This window comes from Peromyscus eremicus, chromosome 3 (genome assembly GCF_949786415.1).
Source record: "Peromyscus eremicus chromosome 3, PerEre_H2_v1, whole genome shotgun sequence".
Classification (NCBI taxonomy): Eukaryota; Metazoa; Chordata; class Mammalia; order Rodentia; family Cricetidae; genus Peromyscus; species Peromyscus eremicus.
In genome coordinates this window covers 36,318,970-36,332,856 of record NC_081418.1, presented here as the reverse complement: position 1 = coordinate 36,332,856, position 13,887 = coordinate 36,318,970, and the positions used below count along the sequence as shown (strand labels likewise).

The 13,887-nt window shown below is 39.1% G+C and overlaps 1 protein-coding gene across 1 annotated transcript in view; it reads right to left on the bottom strand.

Annotated features, from left to right (window-relative positions):
- Asb15 (ankyrin repeat and SOCS box containing 15) overlaps positions 1-13,887 on the bottom strand; it is a 45,164-nt gene that overhangs the window by 5,323 nt on the left and 25,954 nt on the right. The window contains exons 2-7 of the mRNA XM_059257436.1: positions 9,940-10,048; positions 7,939-7,991; positions 7,720-7,851; positions 6,360-6,518; positions 2,973-3,218; positions 1,228-1,399 (exon numbers count right to left, since the gene is read on the bottom strand). Of these exons, the coding sequence (XP_059113419.1) occupies positions 1,228-1,399; positions 2,973-3,218; positions 6,360-6,518; positions 7,720-7,851; positions 7,939-7,991; positions 9,940-10,046 (869 nt within the window). The 5' untranslated portion in view covers positions 10,047-10,048. The remainder of the gene's footprint in view (positions 1-1,227; positions 1,400-2,972; positions 3,219-6,359; positions 6,519-7,719; positions 7,852-7,938; positions 7,992-9,939; positions 10,049-13,887) is intronic.

Here is a 13,887-nt window from a genome sequence, read left to right as displayed (position 1 = left end):
AATGCCAAAGAGAGTAAACTCCCCTGATGGCATAGAAACACACTGCATAATCCTGACCACCAGAATCCATGCAGTCTTGGAAAATGACCTCGGACAGCATAAATCCAACCCTTTCATTTAAAGATGAACAATATATAAAGGCTTAAGATAGAACATGACTTGTCCAAGGTCATAAGCTCCATATGAAAGGAAGGGATAGAGTTTTAATCTTTTGATTCTTATTCTTTCTTTTTCATTGATTCCTAAGCCATCTATTAATATTGCCTATGTACTTCTTGTCTTCTATACAGCTCACAAGTGAATTCTAGTGAAAATGAGAATCTTTAGTTTTCGATCAAACTTGCATCCATCCAGATGAAATAACTGTCCCTCGCTCATGTTTCAAAGTACATGTGATGAATACTTGTGAATTTCACACTTCACTAGCCATTTAGACATTTGTGAGAGCCACAAGCAAGGATAACTTGATCTCCTGTGCCTAATTCAGAGCTATCATGTGTGAATTTATGAACGCTGGGAGTAAATCCAGGTAAACTTTAACAACATGTCACTTCGCATTAATTATGCGTCATTCGTCCCTTAACTTTGCCAGTGTGGCCAGCAGATATAATACAACCTAGCTACTTCAGAGTTTTTGAACTCATAAGATATTGTTAATTTCTTAAAGCCATTGTTTCTTGGTGGATAGTTTAATATTGTGATTCTAGACTTCTATTACTATGTTGATTATAACATATTTTATGGTTGAAAAGTCCACTCTACTGTTTGTGTGGGAACAGGAGATCTAAATTTATAATGAATCTTCTCTATTCAATAATATATTTGCTATTTGCCTTTATGGTATTATGTACATCCTGGCAATGCTAGGAAATAACTGGAATAAAGCACAGTATTGTTACAAATTCTAATCCTCAGTCAATGGCAAATTGTTTAGAAACTTTATAGCCATTTGTTGAACCATTTTTTTTTTTTTTTTAGCACAGAAAGACATTCTTGCCAGTTGGTGAAGATTTCTCAGTTACAACTTTATTCCTCTACAAGGAATACTTTTTATTAAAAGAAGAGTATAAATTCATTCTGTGAAAATCAAAACTACAGAATGAAAGAAGAAAAAGCGTTGAAATACAAAATGTGTGAATATTTCCCTTTGAGGTTTGGGAAGCATCATATATTGTAAGATTGTATTGTACACACAACTTAAAGTGATCACCTCAATGTCTTACTCACAGATAATGTCCCTCATAGGCAGCTCGATGTATTGGAAGATGTCCTGCTCTGTTAGGCACGTTGCCGCTTCCACCATATTCCAGCAAGAGGGAAATGCAGTCAGGGTTTCCACTTCCTGCTGCCTCAAATAACACAGATGCCCCATCATCCGCCAAAGCAAACACGTCACCACCTGGTGGTGTAAAGCACGTGGCTTAGATGGCTGAGCAGTGTTAAGTTAGTCTGTTAAAGTCATCTGTTAGCTTCCTTTCTGTTTAAAGCTTAACAATTTTGTTTTTTGTTTGTTTGTTTTTGTTTTTTTTTAATAGTTTCAATAACAGCTAGGCAACATGTTTCATTTTATTAAACTTTCAGGGATAGGGAGTCACAAAAACATGATTGAAAACAAGTAGGTTGCCACATTGGATGCACACTTCCAGTAATATGATCATGAGACTTTAATTTGATGATAGCAGGTAGCACTCTTTCAATCCAACAAATGTTTATGGATACCTATGAGGTGTGAGCATTGTGTGTGACCCTAAGCTCAATTAGCCCGACTAAAGGAGCTTAAAGAGCAAATGAAGATGTAACTAGAGGACATACAGTATATGACACTGGAGTGACAGCTTTAGTAGGGTCATACTGGAAGGGAAGAGAGCCCTCTTTGATTATGGATCTGCTGCTTACTCCATGAACTGGGATAAGGTTTTTAAGTGCCTCTATTTCTTCATCTGTAAACTAGTGTAGCATATTTCTAGAAGTTATGTGATAATTCATTAAGTTACTTTGGGAAGCATTAAAAATGCTCATTTTCACCCATACAAGATCCTTTGGCGATCCTGTAGTTCACTTATAGATGAGGAATCTGGGGCCTGGGCGCTTAACTAGACAAGGGTCTCGTAAAGAGTAGGTGAAGCCAGGAGCTAGTAGTTGAACTTCTCCATCCCTGGTTGTACAGCTGAAGCATTTTGAGGTCTCAGGGTTAGAGAATGACACCATCTGTTGGAGAGACTTAGGAAAGACTTTATGAGAATGTCTCAAGAGACTGACTTTGAATTTTGCGGACTATTATACCAACCGAGAGCAAGGATCAGATCTAAATTGAGGCACAGAGAATACCCACATTCTATTTTCCTGGAGTGGGACACACAGGATTGGAATAGTGAAGTGTAAGCCTGAAAAAACCAATTCTAAATAATGCAGTTGAAGTGGTGTCTTGAGTAGAAGACATCAATGAGGGTGTACTTGAGGGAGAGGAATTAAATTGCAGTATGTAGTATGGATTCTCTGACAGGCAGAATGGAAACCTGGAGAATAGTTAGCAAATGCTCACGTGGTCTAGGGAAGATGGGAAGGACCTGACCAAGATGACAAGACAGATGGCAACATGAAGACCAGAAAAATTTTGGTATTTTGGTTTGGGAAAAGAAGTGATAGAAGATTTAGAGGTAGATCAAACCTCTCAGTCCCACTGGAGAGGGATTGTGACATCAACAAATGGAAAAAGGAGGAATTGAGCAAAGATGACAGTTAAACCCTTCCCACCAAATCTATATGGAAACTAGGCTGTCTGGAATTAGCAATTAGGACCGGGTCTCACAGATCTCTACAGGTCACAGTTAACAGGGCTTTGGTGGTGGCTTAGGGGTTTGATGGGGGGCTAGAACTTAAAGTCTCACTCATTTAAATTCAAGAGAAAGAGGAGACCATGAGCAACGAAAAGGAGAGTCCGAGAGCAGGACAGAATAAAACACTTCACATACCTTTGTGGATCAGATGTTCTAACACATCATAGTGGCCATACTCAGCAGCAACTCCTAAAGGTGTGACTCCGAATCCATCTCTCAGGTGGACGTTGCCTCCATGGCTCAGCAGTAGGGCTATAATATCTTTTCGGCCTTGCTTAGCTGCTTCATGCATTGCTGACCATCGCTTGACGCAGGGTTGGTCAAGGCTGGTGTTGTATTTAATCAGTGCAGATACCATGTCATAGGAACCTTTTTTTATAGCTTGAAATAATTTTTTAAAAAGAACGGGAATATTAACATGAAGTTGCTGTATCAACATTAGCACTTTATATGGAGTTAAGCTAATATCAAAATAAGTATAAGCTATTCCATTTCTTCTATAAAAGGATATTGTATTTCTGATATGCTTTCTTTTTCTCATGCCCAAATTTCTATTTGTGAAGATTAAGTCTTCAAGACTCAGAGTGGGGTAAGAATTTCATGAAAAATGTTTATCATCAAGATAAAATTTTTCGTGTACTCATTCCAAACTTCAACCTTTTTTTCCAAAAAATAGGAACAACATACTATAGGGTTGTACAAATTAAATAATGCATGTTAACCATTTAGTATATTACCCAGTATAAATTATGAACACAATAAGTTATTCTTAGCATCAGTATCATTTCTGGGACTCTGGTGTTCCATATATAAATATCTATCAGATTTGTCCCCCATAGAAACAAGTATTATTTTCCCCACAAAAGATAGTATTTGTCAACAGATTGTACTTCCTGCCCCAGATGAGGGAGTTGAAATTCATCTCCTCCTCCGGTACCACATGTTGATAACTGTCCATTTGCCACTGTGGCTCTCTTTGTGGTGCCTTACCCTATCCTAGCTGCTGTCAATGCAGAGAGGGGTGAGCCCAATTTTATCTTAGTGCTATTGTTTCACGTTTTTTAATTCTTGGGAAAAAATAATCTCACAGTAATGAGGCTCTTCCCTTTCGGATCCTGTCCTGCTTCACTTGTGAAACGTACTTGTAGCGAGATTAGCTTCTTTATGGAAAAACAACAGTGTATGTAGGGAATCTTCAACTTCAACTTATTTCTTTAAATTAATGTTTTCACTTCTTACTTAAGGCTTTGGAAGAATGTATTTTCCATAGAAATAATGATGCCAGTGGTGGGGAGTCATCTTTCAGAGATAATTCAGAAAGACCATCTAAATGATGGTTCTCAACCTGTGGGCCATGACTCCTCTAGGGATCACATATCAGATATCCTGCAAATCAGATATTTTCATTACAACTTATAACAGTTGCAAAATTATAGTTATGAAGTAGCAACGAAATAATTTCATGCTTGGGGGTCACCACAACATGAGGAACTGTATTAAAGGGTCACAGCATTAAGAAGGTTGAGAACCACTGGTCTAAAATAATAACCAGTTGAAGTAATTAAATCTATAAGGCACGTTATTAGTTTAATATAGTTGGTAATAAAACATGAACTTAAAAAATAAAATATGAACTTATATATACAGTTTTATTCTTGTCTTTTATGTATGCTTTACATATAAGTTCTATAGAATCTGCAAACCACCACTTTATAATTGCTTCGTATTATTTAAGATTTCCTTGGAAATTTATGGTTTTCTGGCATTCCATTTTTATTTCTAATTTGTTGTTTTCTTCCTTTTTCTGAATACACGAGTTTCATTCATGTAATTTACTGCTCTGAGTGATTTTCTGACTCATAAGACACACAGAGAAGGGAGCTCTGAGACATAAGGGTATGGACTGAAAAAGTAATAGAGGAAACAGACAAAGAGGGTGTGCTTTGATTTGAGAGAAATGAACTTACCAATTGAGAAAGAAGTGACACGAAGTGCTGTGTGAATGTGGAAAGTCATAGAGAATAGAGGCCAGTAGATCTGAGACCCCAGGAAACAGTCCCCAGAGCTTCTTCTTCCCCCCTACCCCCGTCAGAGTAAGCATGACTACCCAGCAGAAGAAAGGTGACACCACATCCCTTGGATGAGCAGAGAGTCCATCCAAGAGCAGGAAAACCCTAGTAAGTGTCAGATCACAAGTCGGATACCTACCACTCATCAAGGAATGGTAAGATGACTGTGATGCATAAAGCATTGCCAGTCAGAGTCAGATGGCTGATGGGGAAATCTAAGGTTATTTTATTTTTGCCATCTGAGCATACTTCATGAATAGATACAAAGATGAAGAATTAAGTTAAAAAACATCAAAAATGGAGTTACATGGAACAAGGAACATTCCCCCTCTTATCTCTCCTTTGCAAGTTAATGAACCATGAGTAGGAACTTTCTAAGTAGCCCCAAAGCAAAACTGTGAAGCTGACATGGATGATCCATTTTCTTATAAAACTTAAAAGTCGTATTGATGTCTCCATATTGCTAAAAACAAGTTCAGGGAATTAAGTCAGATGCAATGACTCTTTGATTCCCTTAATTTAAGTATTCACCTTCATTGTAGCATTTAGGTTAACTGTCCTCTTACACTTATCTAACTCTCTTACACATTTTAAGCAAAAGATTAATCAGTATCTTTATATCAAGAATGCCCAGCAAAGCATCTGGCTTTAATATGACTTCTCTTTTCCTGGGCAACCATCATACGTGAGAATGTGAAACCCATTATTATAGTCTCCTGCCAAGATATAAGTCCACAGATCTCAAGTACCAAACTCCAAATTCTTATTCCATCCCTGTGTCCTCCAGAAAATGCAATGCTATCTTGGGTTATAATATACATATACACCTACACACACACACACACACACACACACACACACACACACACACACACACACACACATAGTCAGTCTAACCTCTTTCTCTTCAATCAAGAAATTCTTACTTAGCAACTAATAGAGGACATGAACCTCAGAAGCTGACACATGGCAAATTGTGATTGCCATCCTTCCTGCGCAATGTCAGGGGGCAGCTCAGTGTCTCTCACAGAATGTCCTCTTTCCTTCAGTCTTGTTTGACTGCTCTGATGTGGAACTGATATTCCGCTGTTTGTCATCACCTTTATACCCCCTTCCTCTGTGAGCATCTTGCACACACACAACCATCCCTTTCAGTTTGACCCTACCTGGAGGGCATTCCTTTAGACTTGACACCTTGTCACGGAACATTAGGTTCCTCCTTGTTATCTGTACTCTATATTTGAGAGTTACACTATGTGGCATTCTTTCATGATACTCTTTGCAGGACAGCATAATGAAATTGGTGGACTGGTGAAATAGGGCTGGGAGCATGGAAACATTGGACAAGGGAAGGCATTCAGGCAGCCAGGTATAGCCAGTGTACAGTGGTTTCTAATAAACACTTGATAAATATTTGTTTCAAATTACAAAAATTCTAGAAAAAGGAATTTACCAATTAGAAGAGGCGTCTCTCCTTTGTCATTTTTGGTGTTGGGCCAGACCCCTTTTTCTAGCAATGTCTTGACATTTTCCACCAGACCAGCTTTGACTGCCAGAGTCAAGGGTGTTTCTCCATCATAGGTCTTGAATTCCCAGATTGTCTTATAGGAAGCTGAGATGTGAAAGCATTTTGTTGAGAAGTTAAACATATCTGTTTATGTGATTTTATGTAAATCAGAATTACCTAATATTATATACATAATATTGAGCAAAGTAATTAATGATAAATGGAAGGATAAGAGAACATATGATAGAAAGATTACCAAAGGACAGCGAGGATCAGCAGACACACATAGACTTGCTAATCTAGTTGACAGCTAGGAAACCAACACCTAGGCTTCAACAAGTTTTCCCTTAAAGTAGGTTACTAATTCTCATTTCTGAATACATTGTAAATCAATTCTCCAAGCCTTTTAAATATGTAAATTGTATATGAGATTGATTTTGTCAAATGAAGAATGTAAATGAGAAACATATTTGAATGGATGTCTCATTGTGTTGCAGAAGAAATATCATCAATGTCATCTCTATCTGTTTGTCCGGTCATCTATTTCTCTACTTGGCTAGCTAATTATCAACTATTTTTCATCTCTCAAAGTACAAAACTAGGAAGCAACACTAAAGTTTAAAAGGTAAGACATTCTTATGTGTTCTATAAAATGCTGAGATGTGCAAAAACACTTAAAACAATGTGTTGATTTATCACAGCAATGTTTACATCATAAAAAGAATAATGTAATATAAGGACAATTATATTATTTATTATGATATATAATGTATACAACAATATATATCCTTTTGGAAGCTAGATCGAGAATAGTTGAATGTGAAAAATATTAAATTAACTCTTAGAAATCTTTTATTTTTTTATTTCTCTATTAATGTGTATGTGTGTGTGTGTGTGTATGTGAGTGTATGCCACGTGTGTGCAGGTGCCTGCTCAGGCCAGAAGAAGGTTTTAGATCCCCTAGATCTGGAGTTACAGGTGGTTGTGAGTTGCCTAAGGTGGATGCTGGCAACCAAACTCGTGTCATCTGAAAGAGTAGCAAGTACTCCTAACTGCTGTTCTATTTCAATCAACTAATTTATGACCTTTGAAACACTTCTATCAATCACAGGTGGTAACACCACCTTCCTGCCATCCTGTACCTCATTCTTGGGTGAATGGATGCAAAGGCTGAATGGCACATGCCACAAGTTGTGTTAGTCTTTGGTTCTGCTTTTTTATTTTTGCTTGTTATGTTCGTTTGGAACTCCTACAATGAATACATTTTTTTCTCTAGTTTTGTACAAAGGTTGTTATGTTTTCTTACCATCCAGAACAGTCTCAAGTATCTGTTGAATGGGTTGAACAACAGCTTCATGCAACGGGAACCATCCTTTCTCATCAGCTTCATCCAGAGCATGTTTATGTTGCACATACTCCTGGAGCTCAAAAATGTGACCTACATGAAATGTATGGACTCATTACATACTGGCCCCAAAAGGTGAATTGTCAGTTCCACCTCATCGTAGATCATATGCCCACTCACCTTTCCTTATGGCCTCTACAAGCTTTCTGTTTTGTTCACTTAGTGGTACCAGTCTAGCAGAGGAAAAACAAAACAAAACAAAACAATCAAGCCATATTTGTACTAGTGATGTATTTTAAAGATCTGAACAATAAAAGTGAGTTTTAGTAAATATCTGTAATAATCAAAATTTGCAAGAAAATCATATAGCTGATTTTCTCCACTTTAAATTTCCCAGGAGTCAGACAGAGATTATACTAGTGAAGAGAGCAAAATACAATAGAGAGGGCAGAAGGGGGTCTCTCTAAACAATAGAAATGGAGTAAATGACTGGAGTCAGAGTCAAGGGCTTGGGTGCAGATCTGACTTCATGGCCCTGGGAAAGTCCATTAGCCTTTCTGGATGTTGGTTTACTCATCTGGATGGGGTAGGAAGATCGTTAAGACTCTTCCACCTTTCAAAACGATGTGCTCAATAAGTGTTACTTGGCTCTTAGTAATTGCTGAGAGACACTTGGGAGCTTATGGCCCACATGCATGTTAGAAGTATTAATCAACTGATTAGTAGGTAGAACATTTACTGAATATATTCCCAGTCAGTGGCCCAGCAGATCAAGAGTTATGCTCACATGGCAATTCTCTGACACTTGTGCTTCTTAAATGAAAACAGGACCTTCAGAACAAAGGTATTAGCTCTGCTAAACAGAAACATCTGCTAACATTGTAGGGTTCTGAATGCCGTGTGAGGAGCTCTGAGGTTCTAAATTCTGTTGGAAGTTTCAGTACTATGAAAAAGTTAAACACCAGAAATTTTATGTAACATGCATACTTTTAAAATTTAAAAGGTGAGAGCCAGGCGGTGGTGGCGCACGCCTTTAATCCCAGCAGGCAGGCGGATCTCTGTGAGTTCGAGGCCAGCCTGGTCTCCAAAGCGAGTTCCAGGAAAGGCGCAAAGCTCCATAGAGAAGCCCTGTCTCGAAAAACAAAAAACAAAAAACAAAAAACAAAAAAAAAAAAAAAAAAAAATTAAAAGGTCTATACAATCTGAAGAGAAACCAGAGTATTATGTGTTCACTTTCAAAAATTCAAGAGCAGAAGAGTTGGAGAACTAGTTAGTTGGTCAAGTGCTTCTTGCATAGGCATAAGGACCTGAGTTTGGATCCTCAGCACACATCTGCAATCCCAGCACTGGGGATGTAGATAAGAGGATGCTTGGGGCTTTCCCAGCAAGGCAGTCTAGCTGAATTCCAGGTTCACTGAGAGATCCTCTTTTAAACAGAAAGGCAAGAGAAAACCATTCTGTATTGACCTCTAGCCTCCCTGGAGTTGTGTGCACCTCATATCAGAGTAAGAACACACACACACACACACACACACACACACACACACACATACACATACACACATACAAGTGCATTGCACACACAGCTCAAAAGCAATAGTTTCATAGAGTGAGTATACTCACAAGCACTACTAAGTTCCAGACTATAAAATTCTAAGCATGAAAATAGAATGTAAAGGGAAGCTAAGGTCTATTTTTTTTCATTATGTATCATGTATAACAGGTATTTATTTTTGCAGTTTAAGATTGTGTAGTTACAATTTTGTAACATCAATTTCATGACTCTTTTAATGTGTCTGCTCACAAAGGTTAGTTGACAAGGTGGCAGGATGTGCTATATACAAACCTTTGTTTATTTTATGCTGTTCTTACAAATTTGTTCTAACTCTACACATTGTCCTTCTTAACTCCACATTAATTTAGAATATAAGCAATTTTCAAACAAATTCAGCTAGGAATTCACCACTTGGAAAATTTTCATTTTCTACATCAGATGCATATTTGTAGATTATATTATTAAAATATGTGCATAATTGACATTTTAAGGTTGTTAGACTTCATACCAGAAAAAGAGTATGTGTATTGTGGGGGGAAGTAAGTATTTTTATAGAGGAGGAGTGAGCCTCACACAAAATGACTGTCATACAGAAATCTGTTGAGAGCAGTTGGTTAGAATACTACCTTTCGAGATGGAATATAGCCTGGCTTGCTTCAATGGATTCCTGAATACAAAGCTGAATGTCATAACTTGCAAGATGGTCTTCATTAGGGTCATCATTAATATCCATATCTGCAAGTAATTTTGAAATAGATGACTTCTTATTCTCAACAAGGGATTCAGAATAATTGGTATAATTAACGTAACAAATGCAAAATGAAAAGCAGAGTATATTTGATTCTCCTTGGTACAACATACAAATAACTAAGAACTTAATCCATGTATATGGAAACTCCATCTTATTAACTTCAGATGTTCTCTTGAAACCTTTAATTGCCTGCCCCTTGAATGTCTGTGTCTTTGAACTTTGACTTTCCAGCACTATCTACAGAAGGGCTCCTTGTCTTTTATCAAGCTTCTAACAGATACTAACTCAGGCCCATCATTTTACATGCACATTAGAACACTAGAACTCAACTGCAGGAGAAGGGGGTCAGTCAGCAGTGATCCTTTCAGACTCTCTACAGTCCTCAGATGTCAGCTCTGCTGCTCTCTGATCACTTGAGATGAGGGTCGTCTTAACGCCAGTTATTGACCAGGGCTGAGTACCCATTAATTCCCCTGATAATTTCTGTCCACTTATCACATGCCACTGCTTTTGACTAGTCTGTCTCCCCTGAGGATAATATGTAAAAATGAAAAAAAAAAAAAAAACCAGAAGGCTCACTGGTTTCTTTTTTAAACATCAAATTACAAGAGTAAAAGCCTGTCTTTAATGTTAAATCAGCTCCTTTGGTTATAGGCAGGAAGCTTAGTAAGTATAGAAGCTGAAAACAGTCCTCCAGTGCTATGACTAAGCGATATGAAATTATCATTAGTTGGCAGTATTTCCAAGCCCAGTGCATTCCTCTGACATTTGACACAGTACTCTGCCTTTTAAAGGGGAGAAACAGAAATGAAGTCTGCAAGCAGTTTGCAGACCCAGTTGACATATACTGTGTCCTCTCAGTTTTCAAGGTCAGATAATCTTGAAAGACGGCTTTAAATGTACTGATAGTCAAGGTCCCCAACCTCTGGACAGACTGCACAGAAACTCTACAACATTGTGAGGATTCTTTTCCTCATTTTTCTGTTTAGAGCCTTGCCTGGTGGCATCCCCTCTGTGGACCCAGCACTCGGGAGGCTGACAGAGAAGGATCGAAAGTTTCAGGCCAGCCTAAGGGAAGGTTTCAGGCCAGCCTAAGCTGCAGTAATGAGACCTTGTCTCAAAACGTCAAATAAAAACAACAACAACAAAAACATTGTTCTATATAAGTAGCCTTACAACTGTTTTAGAACGGAGGGATAAACAGTGATGCTGAGAGACTGAATGTGAAACTATGCACACTACCTAACACTGGCATAATTGTCTCCTCGTAGGTCCGTGTGCATATCTGGGGCTAATAAATGAACGAGGAGTCACTGAGCTCTTCCTTCTTCTTACAACTGACCATTTCTCTCAGGAATGCAGTTTTTCTTCCAACTGAACCAACCAACTGCTGACTCCGTATCTGGCTTCCTTTTCCTCTGGTTTGTGTTTTTACATCTGTTTCTTTCTTCACAAGGCTGTCCCAGCTGCTTTTTACCCTGGTCCCCACTGCCTCAAGCCTGGCACAGAAGGCTTCCTCCTCCAGCAGCCCTTGCTGGAATTCTCTGCTTCCTCCCTCGCCCTCTTTCTGTGACTATTTCTTCTTATGTAACACTTCCCAAGCATTTGAATTTACATGCATTCCATATCTGCTTTGCAAATTCTTCACATATTTGTGTTTTTGTTCTCATTGGACTATTGCTATCCTGGACAGGAGTGGGGGGGACAAACTCATTTCTTTCTCTAAGTGCTAGGGACCCAGGGTGTCTCACACACACTAAGCTAGCACTGAACCACACCCTAGGCCATCCTTTCTCTTTTATAGAGTTTTCTTCGATATTCCCACCCCTAATTTATCTGCTCTCCAGAGTGGCAGATGACTTCTCAGTGGGGACAGGAAAAGTCTTTGACTCATTTCAAACAAGTGTGCACTGAGTTCTCAGATAACACCATTAGATGACGCAGTTAATCCTTGGGCACTGCTGCCTTTCTTGCTGATGTAACTGGTCAGAGACCGGGTTTGCATGGTTACGACATTAATATGGGATGGATACCTCTCACCTGTTCAAGTACCCAGTTTAAGTCTAAGCCTGACTGAAATGTGGGCAACTAGTACATGAAGCACTGTATGCTCCTTAGAGGCTGGACTTGGTCTGTGAAATGGCTTCCCAACATTTTTCAACAGTCTTTTAACTATCATCTTGAAGGATGTTATCAGCCAGACCCAGCACTCTGGAGGCAGAGGCAATCTTTGTGAGTTTGAGGCCAGCCTGGTCTATAGAGGGAGTTCTAGGACAGCCAGGGGTACCCAGAGAAACCCTGTCTTGAAAAACCAAAATGGAAAAAGAGAGGGTGGGGGTGTTATGGTATTCTTAGCTATCTTATAGCCATAATAAAAACCTGGTGAGATTATAGGAAAACCATGACAGAATGGCTACGACCTACACGCTGTCTCCAGGAGTACTGGCAGTTTAGGTGAGGGTTAGTTCTGTATAGGTGCAGTCAGGTGCCAGAACAGCCATCAAGGGGTGCACTGAGGCAGCCTGGAGGTATTAAGACACAATGAGAAAGGCAGGTAGAGAGTGACTGATCAGTATTGAAAATTTGAAATGATGAGGATGACAGATCAATTGGAAATTCTTAAAGAAAGAGCTGCCCAAGGGTATGAAGAAAAGCCAGATAGCATTTTGGCATTAAGTGTCTCACTTCTCAGTCTAGTCTGGAGAAATTACTTGACCCTCTCAAGGACAACGTGCCATAGAGCACTTAATAATATTCTGGAGAAGCCCAACAGTGAGAGCATCTGCTCTTCACTAGTTGCTGACTTAGAAAACGATCGAAGGAACCCCTCCCCCTCGTGTGTGTGTGTGTGTGTGTGTGTGTGTGTGTGTGTGTGTGTGTGTGTGTATGTGTGAATGTGTGAGTGTATATGAGTGTGTATATGTGTGAATGTGTGTGTTGTGAGTGTGTGTGTATGTATGTGTGTGTGTAGGTAGGCCAGCAATCAAAGTTGGGTATCTTCCTCTATGGTTCTCACGCAGACCGTCTCATTGAATCTGGAGCTCACATTTTCACACAGACTGGCCGGCCAGTGAGCTCTCAAGATCCAGATGTCTCCTTCCTTCTCAGCACTGAGATTACAGATGTTCACCACCACGCTTGGTGTTTTATATGGGTGCTGGGGTCTGAATTCAGGTCCTTACACTTGCTCAGCAGGTGCTTAACCTACTGATCAACTTCCCAGCCCCAATATTAAGGAAATTGTATGTAAATTGATTTCATTTACAGCACTGGTTAGCCTTACTAAGGGTAGAAATGCATTTAGAGGCAAATTATGGATTCTCTCTCTGAAGGAATATGCCAACTTTGAAAAAGTTAACTCATGAACACTTTGAAGCTCCTTTATGTTTTAGATAGTTAAAAAACAAAAAAACAAACAAACAAAAAAAACACCTCGCCGGGCGGTGGTGGCGCACGCCTTTAATCCCAGCACTCGGGAGGCAGAGCCAGGCGGATCTCTGTGAGTTCGAGGCCAGCCTGGGCTACCAAGTGAGTCCCAGGAAAGGCGCAAAGCTACAGAGAAACCCTGTCTTGAAAAACCAAAAAAAAAAAAAAAAAAAAAAACACCTCAATTCCAGGTTTCAATGCTAGGTCCCAAATGTTTAGTTAATATTTAAATGATTATTAATTTGTTTTACAGATGGACTGAGTTAATTCCCAAGTTTAGACGTGGAGAAAAGGAAAGTCTGGTGACTATGAAAATTGTAGAACATGCTTGGAAATGATAAGGATGGTGAGATAAATCACAGAGGGCTGGCTTTGTCTCAAGAAGCTTGCATGAGGC